Source organism: Nerophis lumbriciformis, linkage group LG27 (assembly GCF_033978685.3).
Source record: "Nerophis lumbriciformis linkage group LG27, RoL_Nlum_v2.1, whole genome shotgun sequence".
Taxonomy (NCBI): domain Eukaryota; kingdom Metazoa; phylum Chordata; class Actinopteri; order Syngnathiformes; family Syngnathidae; genus Nerophis; species Nerophis lumbriciformis.
This window is the reverse complement of record NC_084574.2, coordinates 30,706,725-30,724,284: the sequence shown is the minus strand read 5'-3', so window position 1 is coordinate 30,724,284 and position 17,560 is coordinate 30,706,725. Positions and strand designations below refer to the sequence as shown.

Sequence of the window (17,560 nt, the reverse complement as noted above, 5' to 3'; positions counted from 1 at the left end):
AAACCCAGTTTAAGTGGTATCTGCTTTTTTTCTCTCTTAACTTTTCTCTTCTTCCTCAGCTCGCTTTGTCCTGTTGTGGATGGACATAGGTCTCACGTCTGACTTTCTTCACGTTCTTGTCAATCTGGTGAAATTCAACAGCTGCTACTTGGACCAAAATGTCTCCATCATGGTCCAGTGAGTCGTACAGCGAATGAAAACAAACTGTACGAGTCTGTTGTTTTGCTAAAATTGTAGTCTTTCTGCAGGAAAATCTGTCTTCTGTGCAACAGAACAACCTCTTCATCAGATATAGAGGTGGGTTATTTGATATGTGTATAGGTCCATTTAGGCTATAAAATAAAATAATGATTCATGCTATTACACAATTATTTTTGCATCTAATGAAGTCATTTAAAACTGGGAATTTTTTGTTTTTAAATTATTAGTAACAGGAGAAATTGTATTCTTGCATCAGTAATACATGTTTAAAAACCTTAGCAGATCTTAATGTACTTGTGTTAACAAAGATGTTAATTGGTTAATATATTAGATTTTTTATTTTGAAAATGTTTATCTTTTATTAATTTTAGAAACTTTTTTAATTCAACATTTCTAATTCTGTGTTAAATGTGCTCCTTGTGTGTTGGTATGTTCCAGGTGGCACTCCAAGTCCTTGACGCGGTAGTGTGTTACAACTGTCTACCCTCAGACTCACTCACCGTTTTTATAATTACCCTCTGTCGCACGGTGAACGTAAAAGAATTTTGTGAATCCTGCTGGAAGGTACGCAGAGGGTTCTCAGTATGGAAGAACTTTATACCCGACCGCATGCGCTAGTCTGTTTACCTTGTGATGTTTTAATTTTATTTTCCAGTTGATGAGGAAAGTGCTGGGAACTCATCTTGGCCACAGTGCCATTTACACCATGTGCCGCATAATGGAGGAAAGGTCTGTTATATTGTAGATTGAACTGGTTCTATTCTCCTATGCCATCTTACTTCCTGCCATGTCTACTAGGGTGTATATGGAAGATGCACCGTTGTTGAGAGGAGCTGTGTTCTTTGTTGGAATGGCGCTGTGGGGAGCGCACAGGCTCCCTGCACTCAAAAACACTCCCACACTGGTTCTGCCATCTTTTTACAAGGTAAACCATTTGCAACTCTAGTTGGTTGACTTTAGTCATAATCACAGTCAAAATGCTCCAAATTGTTACAAATATGTTTATTGTGTTAGTAGTTTGCATTGGTGTAGAACTCTGCGTTTTGTAATGAATGCTGTTTCTACTATTTGGTTGCTAATTGAGGAGGGTAACTTGTTCGAGACTGGATTTTTTAAGCTTGTTAAAGGGAGCCGGATGTTGAGGAGCCGTTCCTTTCAAAGGGGACCGTTTAAAAGACTGGGTTATTATTATAATTAGTTGGGGGTTTTTTTCAACTTAATTTTTTTAATCAAGAAAACAATCACAGTTAATAATACATCTAGCAGTTATAAGAAAAGATGACAATCGGAACAGTTTAAATTTACACGGCCATATTGGTAGGAATTATTTTTGTTGTCATTCTAAACGTTTCATTGAGTGGTGCTACATCCCCATACCTGACAGTAATTGTACTATTTTGAATGTTCCCTCCCCTAAACAAGTTTGTGACACAAGAACATTTTAACAATACATAAAAACATATGCAGTAAGTAAGAATAAAATGCTACGTTTCCTTAGACTCTGACTTCATTATCTCCTCCAGTTGCTAGTCAGGTGGCACATGGGCAATTGCCAAAGCTGGATCTGCATAAAAAAATAGCTCTCAACTTCAAATTTATTCTCATTGTTCATTTGAAACAGCCATTGAAAAGACTTGATTCGGTCGCGAACGTCTCATCTTTACAACATATTAAGAAAAGTCGTCTCAGTATGATGCATTAATGGAGGCACAATCCTCCATACTACAAATAGAGACAATATGGTTGTTAACATTTGCTGTCTACCATTCAGGCCATGTCATGTGCCAATGAGGTGGTGTCCTATGAAATTGTCCTCTCCATTACCCGACTGATCAAGAAGTACGGCAAGGAGCTTCAGGTTGTCACGTGGGACATCCTGTTGGGCATCATAGAGCGGCTGTTGCAGCAGATTCAGGTGCTTGCACACACACACACTCACTCACACAAACCAGTCCTCTTTAAACCGGAATACCAGTTGTATGACCCTCTTTGTCATTATCCCCTGATACTGTAGGCAATAGGCAGTGCAGAGTTGAAAACCATAGTGTATGAGCTGTTGACAACAGTGGAAGAGCTGTATGAGCAGAATGGTTATCATGGTTCCACAGAGAAGTTCTTCAGTCTGGTGGAGAAGTGTGCTGACAAAAGACCTGTTAGTCTATCACTTTTTTTCATCCTAGTGCCAGCAGGTTTTTCTGTATTGCTCATCCTGTTCCTTTGTGTGAAAGGATGCATCGGTGCTGACGCTCATCTCATACCGGGCGCAGTCCATTCAGCCTGCCAAGGATGGCTGGATTCAGAGCCTTCACCGCCTCATGGAGAAATTCTTCAGGTAGGATGAACCCATTTTGTTTGTCTTCAAATCTCCCTGTATTTACGGCACACACTGTGAATATGCTGTGTCGTTAATTGCTCCGGTTCACTATCTCCGTTAAAGGAATGAGAGTCGTAGTGTGATCAGGATCAAAGTGCTTCATATCCTGTCATTTGTTCTAAGTACCAACCGTCAGCTGTATGAGGTTTGTAGACTGTCTCATCTTGGTGGTTTATTTGGAAAATATGTCAATATTGTTTTTTCCTTTTTTAGGATGAATTGATAGAAATGGTAGTCATCCCCCAACTAAGTGGGATAGCTGAAGACCGAGACCTTGCTGTAAGAAAACAGGCTACCCAGCTCCTGGTGGACCTGGGTGAGGGCTGTAACACCCACCACTTCACTAGCCTGCTAGACATCATTGAGCGGGTATGAGTACATCAAGTAACATTGCTTGGCCCACAGCTCATATCTTGTGGGTTCTGAGCAATAACTCGTATGTTGGTGCTGCCTTTTTTGCTAGGTGGCCAGCCGTTCTCTGGTGTGTTCAGGACTTGTGGAGGTTTCAGAGAGGGAGCCAATAGCAGAGTCTTCCATGGAAGATGTCAGGACTGCTATACTGGGACTACTTGAGATTCTTCAGGTAACCCACAACCAATTTAACAATGGATGGAAATTGTGTAAAAATATCATTGTGTTTTAATAAAAAAAAAAAAAAAATCATATTATAAATAGACATGTGGAATTGGATACCTCAACTTATGAGTACCTTAACTTTGTTAGAGATACAAGCGGTCTCTTGGCTTTTTATTACCGTATTTTTCGGCACATAGTTTGGCCAGGCTCCAGTGCGACTTATATATGTTTTTTTCCTTCTTTATTATGCATTTTCGGCAGGTGCGACTTATACTCCGGTGCGACTTATACTCCGAAAAATACGGTATAAGTTGCGAATATAATTTAAGTTACAAACCTCCCCGCCCCTAGATAACACAGCAAATTTGAATTAAAAACTCTGAACTGCTTTGTGTGCGAATTGTGCTCTAAATAAACTTCTCTTGCCAAATATTTCAAAGTCCTCTTCAGTCTGCTGGAAGATGTAACTGCTTTACATTATTATTACATTACATCATAAAACTGCTGTAATTGTTTTATACTGCTATTATATTGTTTTTCAAACAATATTTTTTTTATCTAATAGTTTGTTTTTCTTTTTAAAGGTAGTTAATGAACATGAACTTAACTTAATAACATTAACTTAATAACCATGTCCCATACCATACCAGCTTTATTTATAAAGCCCTTTAAAAACAACCACAGTTGAAGAACAAAGAGCTGTACACCACAAAGAAATACAGGCAAAGGACAGACTAAAAAATAACATTTAAAACAGAAGTAAAAATACACTATTGTCCGTGTGTATGTTTTCTTCAGCTCTCGCTTTGAAACGGGGTGCAAGAGCACTCACTTTTTACATTGCTCTCAGCACCTGAGCGTGTCAATTCAGTAGCAGAATTAAATTAGCAGAGTGAATCCTCTTGTCAGTCGCCTCCAATCTTTGTCACTGTGTGCGGAGGCGGGACAACTGGCTTACACACAGGAAGGGAAAAAGATGATTGCAAAGCCAAATGTCCAGTGTGGAAATATTTTGGTTTTAATAGTTAGCAAATTGAGCCCATCAACACGGACATGACATGCAAATATGCCCAAAAAACAACAACAATGCAAACCAATCGACTCAGTTTTTTCAACCCTGGGAAAAACTGCACTTTAAGATCTTTGGTAACAGTGATTAAGATAGGGAGTATATTTTATTATTATTGTTTACTTATTTATGATAAATTACAATAACAGTAAAAAAAATCTAAAGAGAAATCAAAGTTTTTAGCGTTTGAAAGGAATACTTGCATTATGTTTCGAGTGCCCTCCCGTGACCCAGAGAGGGACAAGCTGTAATAAATAATGGATTAATGGTTACATTAGTGGTTAATTTATTCTCAAAATAAAGCTGACAATAATATAATTTATCTGCAATAATTTGTGGGACAATATGTAAGAGCATGCTATTTGTTAAAATTGTAGTGTTTTTGGGGGACTTCAATTAATTTCAATGGGTGTGGATGATTTGAGATACCAGTGTTTTGAGTTAAGAGTTCAGTTATTGAACAAATTTAGCTTGTAAATTGAGGTACACATTTTTTTTTTTTAATAGAATGCTGCCAAAATATGTTATATATTTTATATATATGTTTAGCATTTTTATTGTTAACTGCAACAGATACAGACACAATTACATTTAGTTTGACAATCCTTTCTTGATTTGGCCATAATGATATAAAGTCTGTACAAAGAAGGTATGTGTGTGAATTGAATAAGATAGGTACAATAAAGTTCAATGTACTGTTTTCGCTTTTCAGAGTAAGCTCTACAGTCTACCAGCCAGCCATGCCACACGTGTGTATGAGTTGCTGATCAATCATCTGCAGCTCCACTATAAGAGCAAGTACTGTTCGGCCATTAGCTCAAGCATCAGACTACAGGTAAGCGCACAAGAAACTGGGTTTCTGTGAGAGAAACTGGAGTGCTCTCACTTTTTTTTTTCTTTTTTCGCACAACACACCTTTCTCCCTCAGGTCTTTGAATTCCTGCTGATGATGCGAGCAGACTCGCTTCATCGAGTTGGGGTCCCCAATAAAGATGGCATCATAAGATTCAGCCCTTATTGCCACTGTGACTCAGGGTCTGCCGTGCACATTTACACACCAACACTACCCCAGATTTATTACTATGATATTAATATTTAGTCTCTCAATGATTCAGGGAGCCGGAGAAAAGAGCCATTGAAAAAAAAACAACAGGTTCAACGTCTCCCCCTGCTAGTGGTCCCCCTACTGCTCCTCCAACATCTGCAACCTCAATGATACGCTTGGCCTACTTGCCCTATTCACCTGCTTTCAGCGTTCTCCTGCAGTGCCTCAAGATGGTAAACATGATTATATTTATTTAATACAACACATCAAATGTAATGTGCATGCAATAAATATGCCAAGCTAAGTGAAAATGGTATATAATGTTTAAATCAAGGCATACTGTTTATGCACACAACCACAAACAAACCATGATTACTTTACTTGTGCAGGAGACTGATTGGAAAGTGCTAAAACTGATCCTTGAGAAGTTACCATGGACACTACAGTACAAAGTTATGCTGCTCACTTCGCCTTGCAGCTTGGACCAGCTTTGTTCTACTCTCTGCTGCATGGTGCTGTATTCTCACACAAACAGACGGTGCAACGTGACTACCCTGTGACGCAACTCAAGTTCTGTCTTCTGCACGTAGGTGACGGACCGGCTGATTTCAGAGCGCCTGAAAAAGACACCAGAGGGGTTTTCACGAACTGATGTTCAGCTGGCGGTGGTTCCTGTCCTTACAGCAATCACGTCCTACCACAGCTATCTGGAACAATCAAGACAAGTACAAAAACCACTGTCTGTAGAAATAGTCTTTGAGGTTCTGCTATACTGTACTTTTTGGACAGTTAGACCTGTAGAGTTCCACTACTAATGCACTAACAGTAGTATGTTAACTTATGAGCTTAATTGATTCTGTGATGGAGCTCATGAATTGAAAACACTTATATCTCAAATCGTCTCCCATTGAAATGACTTGAGATCAATTTGAATCCCCCTCAAAGAAGCACAATTTTAACATGTAACATGCCTTTTAAAAACAAAAACAAACTTTTAGATAAGAAATACTGTATAAAAACAATATAATAGTGTACTACAAACAACAACAGTAGTTTTATGATGTTATGTAATGGTAATGTACAGCATTTCTCCTTCTTGGCTGTCGTTAGACTCATTCTGCTTCAGTAGGGTGCAGTGATTTGCTTAAATGTCCTCGGGCATGTTTTTAATGATTTATTCCTTTTGATTTGTTGAATGTCTTCCACTCCTTTTCAGCGCTGTCCTTACCACTTAATTTACTCTTTCCCATTCTTAGAAAACAAAGTTATGTCGATCTCTAGCAGTCAGCTAGATCTTATGGGGTTCGCTGTGACATTTGCTAAGCTAACTATTGCTTGTAACTTAAAATATAACAATTAGCACAGAGACAGCATAATCTTAAAACACTCTTAAGTTGGGGCACTCTAAAAGCTGGTTTCCTAATATTTGCCTACAAATACTATATATACTTGTCAGCATAGATAGTACAAGGTGCTGCAAAGTACTTTGTAACTTCTCTGTCAGTAAGATTAATTATGTCAAACCATTAAATATCATGGTGTGTAATAAATCTTTGCAGCTTATATTGGTGACATACTTTGAAACAAATGTGCGCGCTTCTTGCAACCCGGTTTATGAGGGCTTGCGCCTAAAGACGTGAGGCTCCGCTTGCCGCTGCCAAACCTCTGCTTTCTGCCCTGTATTTGATCTGGAAATATGCAAATTATTAGAATCATTTATAATACAGAGCAGTGGACAAATATTTATGTTTAATATTATATTACATCACTACCATACTACTACAGCTAGGTTTCAAAGTTAAATAATTTATATTTTAGGGGCAGGTTTTCTTTTAATTATTTGCATACTCTCAAATGTTTAAAGTTCTGTATTAATAGTAACGTTGTTTTATGTCCGTTCTCCTCATCCAGAGAGAGCTTGTCCAGTGCCTAGAAACAGGCCTCATTTACCGCTGTGCTAAGCAGTGTGTGGTGGCTCTTACAATGTGTACGGTGGAGATGCCTGACATCATGATCAAGCTTCTTCCCGCTCTTATTGTCAAGCTCACCCACATCTCTGACACTGTTGCCATGGCATCACCAATGCTTGAATTCCTCTCAAGTGAGTACCAAGGACTGCTGCCTTTTTAATCATTGTTGAATGCTTCAGTCATTAGAACATTTAATCACACTTCTGTGTGTAGCATTCATATTTGTGCTAATAAAGTGTTCACAAGTGTTTTTTTGTTTCAACCAGTAAAGAACGTTTCATGGTTCTAAGGATTTTACTGATATTTGTTGGTTTTTTTTGCTCCGTAGCTCTGGTGCGCCTACCTCACCTTTATGCCAACTTTGTAGCTGAGCAGTATGTTAGCGTGTTTGCTATCTCACTGCCATACACTAAACCCTCTAAGTAAGTGCTCACACAGATGCAAAAACATTCTCACATTCTCACATGCAAAGACACACTCTTGACAAGTTACTTTTTGCTCATTTCCATCAGGTACAATCAGTACATTGTATCCTTGGCCCATCATGTGATTGCCATGTGGTTCATTCGCTGCAGATTACCCTTCCGTAAAGACTTTGTTCAGTACATCACAAAGGTGTGGACTTGTTTGTCTCTTTGTACACCATTCAATTGAAGCATCTCCCAGGAAAACAAAAAAGGCAAAATCAATCAAAGATTGTTTATATAGCTCTTAATCACAAATGTCTCAAATGGTTGAATTACTTATGGCTAAAATGATTGACATTCAGTGCACGATATATAGGTGTTGTGACTGTTAATATCAGGTATGATCAAATCAATACAATGAATCAAGCAATATAAACATTGTGAAAAATAGGAATTTTGTAGATTGTGTGACCGAGGTTATCTTGATTTAGTTTGGTGCAGAACATGTCATACAGTCGTCCCTCGTTTATTGTTGTTAAATGGTTCCAGACCTGACTGCAATTTGTACATTTTCTTAAAGTAGGAATCAAATAATTTTATAGTTCAACATAAAAAAAAAAGACACTATGAATATGTTTAAAAAAAAACATATTTAGAGTCCTCTACACATGAAATAAATAACACCTACTAACACTACACCTGTTTTACCCAATTTTATAGACATAATAGAAAATAAAATATATACTGCTCCGTTATACATATAAGACATAATTTACATTAATCTGGACTCACACACAGTTTTAAACACAACCACAAACCACTGAAAATACTGCAACTTACTCGATGATGATTATGATCAGTGCAATATCGCACAGTACCTTGGATTTGTTATTTTAAGTTAATTTAGCGGATTTTACCCTTGAAAATGCTTCATTTAGGCCAAAACGTAATTTTGCTTGCATATTTTGTTGTACTTTTGCCTGATAAAAGGCCATAGTCAAATGGAACATCATATGAATTATTATATGTAGAAGCGTGGCTCAAATGGTAGAGCGGCCGGCAAGAAACTTGAGGGTTCCTGGTTTGAATCCAGCTTCTGTTATCCTAGTTACTGCTGCTGTGGCCTTGGGCAAAATACCTCTCCTACCTTGCTCCCAGTGCCACCCACATTGGTGTAAATGTAGCTTAAATGTAAATAATGGATTTCTCAATGTAAAGCACATTAAGTCACTAAAGAAAAAGTGCTATATAAATATAGTGCACTCCACTTTACACTTCACTAATAAATATATTTAAAAAAAGAGGGTGTACCCTGCCTTCCGCCCGAGTGTAGCTGGGATAGGCTCCAGCACCCCCGCGACCCAGAGAGGGACATGCGCTACAAAATGGATGGATGGATGGAAGTTTTTAAGCGGCAAAATTGGCAGAGCGAAGTGGCCAGGGATGACTGTATTGCACAACATAACACATTATAGTATTGTATTACAGTTAACTTGTGCATTTAATAATAGTTTAGCTTTAGTATATTAAGGGCACTCTACTAGTTCAAGATCTTATTAATTACCTGAACTTAATGTTAAATTATAAAGAGCGATTTAATTATGGAAAACATGCTAGGCCCCTCCCTTGTTAAAGCCTTGTATTTTCCCAAGATTATTTTACAAAAATCTCAACTATAGCTATTAACTGTCTTCATTTTACTACAAATCAACTTTATTATTGCAAGACTCCTACTACATCCTTTTAAGGGTTTTTTTCACAGTGAATGACCAATGGTTTAGATTTAATGTAGCACTGCACCTGTTTTGAAGTGCTGTTTCTTCTTCTTCAGGGTTTGCGTTCCAACGCCCTGCTTCCATTTGATGACGGCCACGAGCAGAGTTCATTTCGTGCCCGAAGCACTAGCCTCAACGAAAGACCCAAGAGGTAAAGCATACATACATTTGCTAGTGGGGATGTAACTCTGCAGCAGGCCACACCATGCGTTGTTGGGGTTTCCAAGGTAACAGAGGCCTCAGCACAAATGGTAATGTTTGCAATTAGTACTCTCAGGTTGCCATGGTGATCCATTTTATTAAATTTACATTATTTTACATTCTTAAATTGTTTGTTCATTACCTGTTGTTTTTCAAACTATAACTAAGTTACTTACTTTTAGTGTAATGATGAACAGAATAATAGTTATATCCATATGTGGAACGACAAAACAATGTTACGAGGCGAAGTCCTGTAGTGTAGAATTGTCAGGCCAATTGTCAGGCCAAATCCCCAGGTGGGGATTTGGCCTTGTTTAGCATTGATAATTAAATACAAAAAATATGTTAGGTCAAATATTCTGGCCTGATTACATACGCACTCAAATGCAAATGAGACCCAGACAGCAATGCACTGTCAAAGAGGCATTCATTTGACACTAAGTATATTAGAAACACCTCTTAATATGCTGCTGTGCAGTATATATGTATGTATGTGTATATATGTATGTGTGTATGTATATATGTATGTATGCATGTGAGGTCTACATTTGTTATTGCACAATATTCCTGAAAAAGGAATACGCCAAATGACCAGGTATCCAATGCAGTGGAACCTACTCAGTGGCCTAGTGGTTAGAGTGTCCGCCCTGAGATCGGTAGGTTGTGAGTTCAAATCCCGGCCGAGTCATACCAAAGACTATAAAAATGGGACCCATTACCTCCCTGCTTGGCACTTAGCATTTAGGGTTGGAATTGGGGGTTAAATCACCAAAAATGATTCCCGTGTGCGGCACCGCTGCTGCTCACTGCTCCCCTCACCTCCCAGGGGGTGAACAAGGGGATGGGTCAAAATGCAGAGGACAAATTTCACCACACCTAGTGTGTGTGACAATCATTGGTACTTTAACTTAACTTTAACTTTAACTTAACTACGGTATATGATTGAGCATAGTGCTCCGATTCCAAACAATTTTTTACCCCACAGGAAACACTGGAAATAAAAAAATAATCTTAAAGTTAATGTTAATATAAAAATGTAAAATCATTACAACACTTAATCCTGGATTATGCTCCTGCGTAGCTGCAATACTGTCTCCTCCAACGCCGCCTTGATCCTTGTCATACCTCTTCCAAGTGCGTTAACCGTGAGGCGTGCAATTCTCAGCTGTTTTTCCAAGAGTGAGCAACCACAACTCTCGTTGACTAGATTGGCAGCTAAAGTAACATCCAGATCATTGTTGAAACTGGAACTAAACACTGTGGACCGGTCACTTTCATTGTACATCCAAAACCAAAGCAGAAGGCGTTTGATTTAAAAATGGAGCTTTCGCTTGAGGAAAAAATTGGAAAGGCGACCCATTGGAAAGGATGTATTGCCAAAAACCGGCCAATCACAGCTCGGTGGTATGTGTTGATGTTGACATAAGGTTAGAAGTGTTTGGAGCTGCACATCAAGTTCTGTTGAAGGGTTTGGAGAGGGAGGAGCAAGCCGGTCCCACTTCCCCTGGAGCCGTGACGCTGTAGTTTTATCCTGATTTTAGTCTTAACTTGAATAATAACTGACGAAAGCATAATGCGCACGATCTCTCATTGTAATTCTTAATAAAAAAAAAAAAAACTGTTATAGTGAAATGGAAAAAAATAATAATGATGATTTTAATCTACATTAAAACACCTCCTTGTGGTCTAGATAATATGTATTGGATATGCTTTGATGTAAACTTTGCGTAATTTTGCTCCACAGTCATATTTTTGATCTGTTTTTTTGCTGTGTAAAATACCATGTATTTTGTTGCTCTCCTGGATTATTTTAGTTTTCAAAAAGCTGTGGCTTCACCATTTTACCCTGCGCTGTAGCTTTTGCTTTTCTTTTAGTTGGTCTTTATCAATTGAGTTCTCCTTCACTGTCCTGTTATCTGATTCATGATGTTCAACTGCTGTTAATTTTCACCCTGTTTTGTTTTTTCTTTCAATATTTTCATTTGGCGCCTCCCCTGCCTCCTGCGATTGGGTGCTGTGTTGCGGTTGTGGTTTTGGGGGGGTGGTCGTGTCATCCTGGATCCCTTCCACACATTCCCTGCCCTGTGACCTTTGCCCTTTGATTTTCTGTGCCCTACCACCATCTTCTGTAAATCCCACCTTATTGTGCTGCCTGGTCACCCGCTCATGTTACTTCGGTGTTGGTGGTACGATTCCTTCTGCCTCCTGATAAACCACCACACACCCCCTCCCATTACCCCTAAACCATCACCTTGACGATGACTCACCCCCTTACTACCCACCGCTACTATAACCCCTTCTCGTTGCCCTCAATCCTTCGCCGTGGTATTCATCATCGCCCAGTCTTCGGGCAGCAAAAATGGCGAAGGCGGCAGCGGTGGTAGCCAATAGCAGCAGCTCTCCAGTAAAAGAGCTGAGGGACCTGTCAGCCATGGACGCTTTCCGATCCCGCAGCATCAGTGTCTCCGAACATGCGGTCCGCAGGTTAGAGAGTCCTCTGAGTAACCAACTAAAAAAAACAACAACAACCAAAACTTCAATTGCTTTCTCCATGGGATGGTTGATGGGGTGTTGGGTCATTGTCATGCGGGGCCGTCGGGTGGGTATCTATTGCCAGGGCTACCTGGAACAGATGTTGCATGCTGGGGTTTGTGTGTCTAACTCTTTGGTTCTTGTGTGCTGCCATCATACCCTTGCTCCTCTAGATTTAGTTGTTGCATGCGACAAGTTCATTTGGATGTTTTTCTGTATGATTTTCTGTTGACTCAAATTTGTCTTTTTATTTCATTTTAAATATTTGCTCTGACTTGTTTGCTGGGTGTTATTCTAACTGGAGGGGACAGAGAGCATGCGTATTTAAAATGGTGTGAATCTATCCGATCTGACAAGTGCATCCTGCAATGCTCCTTTTTCTCGATGGGTCACTCGATCAGTGATGGGGACAACAGCAACACAACAGTCTTCTTTGTTTGTCGTCATTGTGCATCACTCACATACACACTGTGCTGCTATGACCATGGCAATCTCCAAAAGTGGGATTATAGGACTAGCTGGGCTGAACCTGTGATACAGTTTGAGAACAGACTATAAAAGTTAAAACCTCAACACAAACATGCACTTGCACATTTTCGGCCTTTCTATTCTTTGTGCCTTTTGTGCTATGCTTCAGTGTGACTCGTGCTATCTACAATGCAGTTGTATAACATATTGTCACTTCGCAGTGTTTCCCATACAGTCATTTTATTTGTGGCGGCCCACTAGACATACATTTGGACCACCATGAACAGATTTGGTGCTACATGTTGCCCACACTTTTAAACACATTATAATGGGATTACGCGAGGATGTAGTTTGTCATTCCAACTCCTTGCAGTAGATAGCAACCTAACTCTGCCTCCTTACACACCTTATACGCAGCACATCTTTCAGAGAATGTTTTGCCAACCAAGTTCTGTTGCTATATTTATTGAGTTTTCAGATCAATCTAGATTTTAGTGGCACATCCATTGATTTTTGTAGGATTATGGGATGAATTTCAATTAATCAAGTAATCAGATTAAACCATGTTTATAGCCTGAATGTGTTTTTCTGCTTGCCATAAACTTAATTATTTTTTTTAAATAAATCATCAACCTTGAAATTCTACTTTTAACGTATGTGCATTAATACAAAAAAAGAAATCTCCGCTGTTCATCGCACACAGATCACAGTCCCTGCACACCACCGCTTTCACTTGCGCTCTATTGCAGCGGCCGTGTTGGTCCAGATTTGATCACTTGTAATAGTGACACTCATTAAACCGGGAGTGTCAAAATATTTTTCATTGACGGACATTATGCGATTTTGGCTTCCTTCAGAGGGCCACTTGTTACACTTGTAACAGTAAACTACACAATTATATTAAACAATTTGCATAAGCAATTACGTTGATTATTATTACAAATTGATGGATAACTTTGTTTGAAATCGTAAGTCAAAGTGACAAGCAGATTTTTAAGCATATATTTTTGATAACAAACCAATGCTTGGAATATATTTTTGCATGATATTCAAATAAATGAATTTCAACGGTATACATTTGCATTCAGTATTTTTTTCAGTCACAATTTAAAATAAATAAATAGTACAGTACAGAAAAATTGGCAATAAAAATAATCTTTGAAATCTCGGAAGTGTTTCCAGTCTATTGGGAGCCACGTAAAATTATGTCTGGTCACGTAAATTGATGTGTCTAGCCACGTAAAATGATGTGTTGGGTCACGTTAAATGAGGCGGCAGGCCACGTAAATTGATGCAGGGATCACGCAAAATGATGCGACGGGTCACATAAAATAGTGGGACGGGCCACGTAAAATTAAGTGGCGAGCCATATAAAATGATGCAGCGGGCCAAATCTGGTCATTGGGCCTTGAATTCAACACCTGTGCATTAAACGAATAATCAAAGCATCAGAATATAAATGTAAACTTGTACCTAATCGGACTAATCGATTAATTGGGTACCTATGTCTCATGGCCAAATCTTCCTCCTGTAACCCAAGGCCTCAAATAGATTGTAGTCCTGTGGGGAAACACTGCTTTGGGATGTAATTTCACTCCTGTTTGACAAGTGACAATACTGATTTCAAATGAACTTCCTTTTCATGCAAAAACAATCTTACACACACACAGCTGCAATGTAGATTTTTCATAGCCTGCCTCCTCTGATAATTATTGGCACATTTGCAGTTTTTACCTGGTTTGATTGAAACGTGTTCCCCAGTGGCTCTCGTTTCACAACCACCAACACGATGATGGTCTTTGTATTTCTATACACATTTCTAAGATAATAGATTAGTCTTATATTATACTATTAGTTATTTTGCCGATCACTGATCTGTCGAGCTCATAAAATACATGAGTTTGGTTAAAAAGAGGCAAGGTAAGTATAATATTCCCAGTGTGGTTTAAGTCAGCCACTACCATGACTTTATTGCAGAATTATCTTCAAATCTGTGAGGTTTCTCTGTAATTTAGACTCACAATTTTGTTTTGACTCCTTTTATGTGAGTGAGATTCAATATGACCAACAACAAACGCACCTGTGCGGTTTGTTTAGCATGTGACTTTGTTGCTGCTTGTTTTGTGATTGCAAACATACATGCTTGTGCTGTACACCTAGACAGCATGTTGTACAGACAGGTGTGTGTATTTTTTGGGCTTCTGCATTTCTCTCTGTATCTCCGCTACAGTGCTTGCATGTCTCTGTGTGCATGGACAAGATGTTGAAATAAATCTGGACGCTGTGAGTCTTCCACTCACTGCAATTCTGCCTTGCTTTTGTTTTTCTGTCTTAATGTTGCATTGTGTAGGATGCAAACTTCCAACACCACCTGCAGCCTGGGCTCCGCTGACGAAAATGCAGTAACTCAAGCAGATGAGGGCCTGAAGACGGTCCACCTGGAACTCACTGAGACGTGCCTGGACATGATGGCACGATATGTCTTCTCCAACTTCTCAGCACTGCCCAAAAGGTGAGAAAGCACACATTTTGTGATACTATAAAGGACCTTCATATTTAAATCTGATTATTTCGATCTTGCCCATAGTCGATGAACAGTCAAATCTTTTAAAGAGAAATAAACTGAGTATGATACATAGTAGTGTATACTGACTGGTTACTAGGTGTCAGTAATGTCACATGGATGGGCGCTAGCATTCATATGGTGAATCTTCCAAAGTTTATTAAAAATACTTATAAAAGGAATAGTCATTCATTAAAATAAACAAAACCGAGTTCTCATTTGCGACTTTTTCCACCTCAAGAAAAGGCTAAACCACAGTTTGTGATGTCCTCGGCTCTGGTGCAGCGCCAAAAACACATCAAAGTGGACAAAATAGAGGAAGTAGAAGTCGTAAAAAACGTTGTGTATGTGAACCAGCGGAAGGATCATTACCCTTGCTAGAAAAGAGCTACACCTGTGGGGCAGTGTTAATTTTGTTGACTAAAAATTTTCGCCTTAGTTATCGTGAACGATTTTTTTTCCATTGACTACAATAGGACGATAACGAATCACTACAAATACACGTTGACAAAAACAATGACAAAATTAATTGACAATTTAGTCGACGAATAAAAACAAGACGAAAATGTTGACAGAGACAAAATCCAATCATATTTTAATTTCGTCTTTAGGCTTGTGGGACAAGTTAGGAATCTATCCAGTCACAGTAGCATGTAGGGGCGGGAGGTAAATCATGAAGAGTATCCATTCAGAACTACTGTTTTTGTAAGGCACCGTGTTTTCACTGGTAAACAAGTCTATATTTTAGGGATCTTACGATAAAAGGCAATACCGACTGTGGCATAACTCCCAACAGCTTAGTATTACCATTTTAGATAAAAATTATCGCAAAACCAAGATTGATTCCTGCACTTTGATTACCTTACGCGCTGACTGGTGCCAGCTTAAATGTTAATATCAAAACAAGGGACGTATGTCTTTTCCTGTTAAAAACAACATACCCAAATCTAAACCTATATAAACACATTACTGTCTGAGCAACTAAGATATTTAATTGTGCACATTGAACCTACAAGCTGTGCTCTCTTGGCACAACATTATGATGATCTATCTATCTTCAAAGGAAAAGAGACGGGGGTGTCCCCACATCTGCAGTCCCTTCCAAGTTTTTTCATTGTTCCAATTGGGTTAATTTTTGTCTTCCCCTGATGTGGGATCAGAGCTGAGGATGTTGTTGTGGTTTGTGAAGCCCTTAAAAGCATTTGTGTCTAAAGGAGAACTTGTTGCCTATCGTTTACAATCATTATGAAAGACGTATCTAAATATTGAATAAATGGGATCAAAAGTCTGCTTACAATGGACCCTTAAAAAACATTCAAACACTTCCATTAAGGTTTCATATACATAAGTGTATATACAGTACAGGCCAAAAGTTTGCACACACCTCATTTCAATGGGTTTTCTTAATTTTCATGACTATTTACATTGTAGATTGTCACTGAAGGCATCAAAACTATGACACCTGTGAAGTGAAAACCATTTCAGGTGACTACCTCTTGAAGCTCATGGAGAGAATGCCAAGAGTGTGCAAAGCAGTAATCAGAGCAAAGGGTGGCTATTTTGAAGAAACTAGAATATAAAACATGTTTTCAGTTATTTCACCTTTTTTTGTTAAGTACATAACTCCACATGTGTTCATTCATAGTTATGATGCCTTCAATGACAATCTACAATGTAAATAGTCATGAAAATAAAGAAAACACATTAAATGTGAAGTAGTGTCCAAACTTTTGGCCTGTACTGTATGTAATGTAGTAGCGGGCACATTTATAAAAACATTTAATATTTACGTATTTTGATAATTTTAAGCAAGGCAGCACATTAATAAAAAAAATGTAAAAAACGCATCACAACGTTCGCTTTTTTTTTAACACCATCAATGCTCACTACAGACTTTGAGAGCCAACAAACCTAATAAAACATCAAGGTCTGCTGTCATTAGGGTGCCGACTGCCAGGATGTTAATATATTCCCATTTAGATGAAGAATGACTCAAAATCCTCACAAAGAAAAGTGGAGTGGAACCAAGCATTTATTTGTATTGTTCTCTTCATTTCCGGGTCTAAATTGGCTGTCATAGTGTACCAACTTGTCAGAATACGTCTTAGTTCTCCTACTATCCAGGTGAGAGGCATGATTTATGATCTAAAATAAAGTTTCACGACCAAGGGAACAAGGAAGCAGCTGATCAGTCGATCATGTCAACATTGTCACTCAAGCTCGCCGCTATAAATAGTTAAAAAGTAAATGGGTTATTCTTCTATAGAGCTTTTCTACCTTCAAGGTTACTCAAAGCGCTTTGACACTATTTCCACATTCACATTCACACACTGATGGCGGAAGCTGCCATGCAAGGCCCTAACCATGACCCATCAGGAG

At 38.7% G+C, this 17,560-nt stretch overlaps 1 protein-coding gene across 3 annotated transcripts in view; it reads left to right on the top strand.

Moving 5' to 3' along the window:
- tsc2 (TSC complex subunit 2) overlaps window positions 1–17,560 on the top strand; it is a 39,829-nt gene that overhangs the window by 5,900 nt on the left and 16,369 nt on the right. For 2 of the 3 annotated variants that reach the window (XM_061988154.2, XM_061988152.2), the window contains exons 6-26: window positions 60–177; window positions 249–297; window positions 640–765; window positions 857–930; window positions 1,000–1,126; window positions 1,973–2,116; window positions 2,216–2,353; window positions 2,430–2,533; window positions 2,639–2,720; window positions 2,789–2,944; window positions 3,039–3,158; window positions 4,933–5,055; window positions 5,149–5,255; window positions 5,336–5,498; window positions 5,655–5,777; window positions 5,856–5,990; window positions 7,177–7,366; window positions 7,564–7,657; window positions 7,748–7,850; window positions 9,474–9,568; window positions 14,969–15,130. In XM_061988154.2, coding sequence (XP_061844138.1) covers window positions 60–177; window positions 249–297; window positions 640–765; window positions 857–930; window positions 1,000–1,126; window positions 1,973–2,116; window positions 2,216–2,353; window positions 2,430–2,533; window positions 2,639–2,720; window positions 2,789–2,944; window positions 3,039–3,158; window positions 4,933–5,055; window positions 5,149–5,255; window positions 5,336–5,498; window positions 5,655–5,777; window positions 5,856–5,990; window positions 7,177–7,366; window positions 7,564–7,657; window positions 7,748–7,850; window positions 9,474–9,568; window positions 14,969–15,130 — 2,533 coding nt within the window. Of the gene's footprint in view, window positions 1–59; window positions 178–248; window positions 298–639; window positions 766–856; window positions 931–999; window positions 1,127–1,972; window positions 2,117–2,215; window positions 2,354–2,429; window positions 2,534–2,638; window positions 2,721–2,788; window positions 2,945–3,038; window positions 3,159–4,932; window positions 5,056–5,148; window positions 5,256–5,335; window positions 5,499–5,654; window positions 5,778–5,855; window positions 5,991–7,176; window positions 7,367–7,563; window positions 7,658–7,747; window positions 7,851–9,473; window positions 9,569–11,961; window positions 12,103–14,968; window positions 15,131–17,560 lie in introns of all 3 variants that reach the window. The other variant, XM_061988153.2, reaches the window with a different exon arrangement.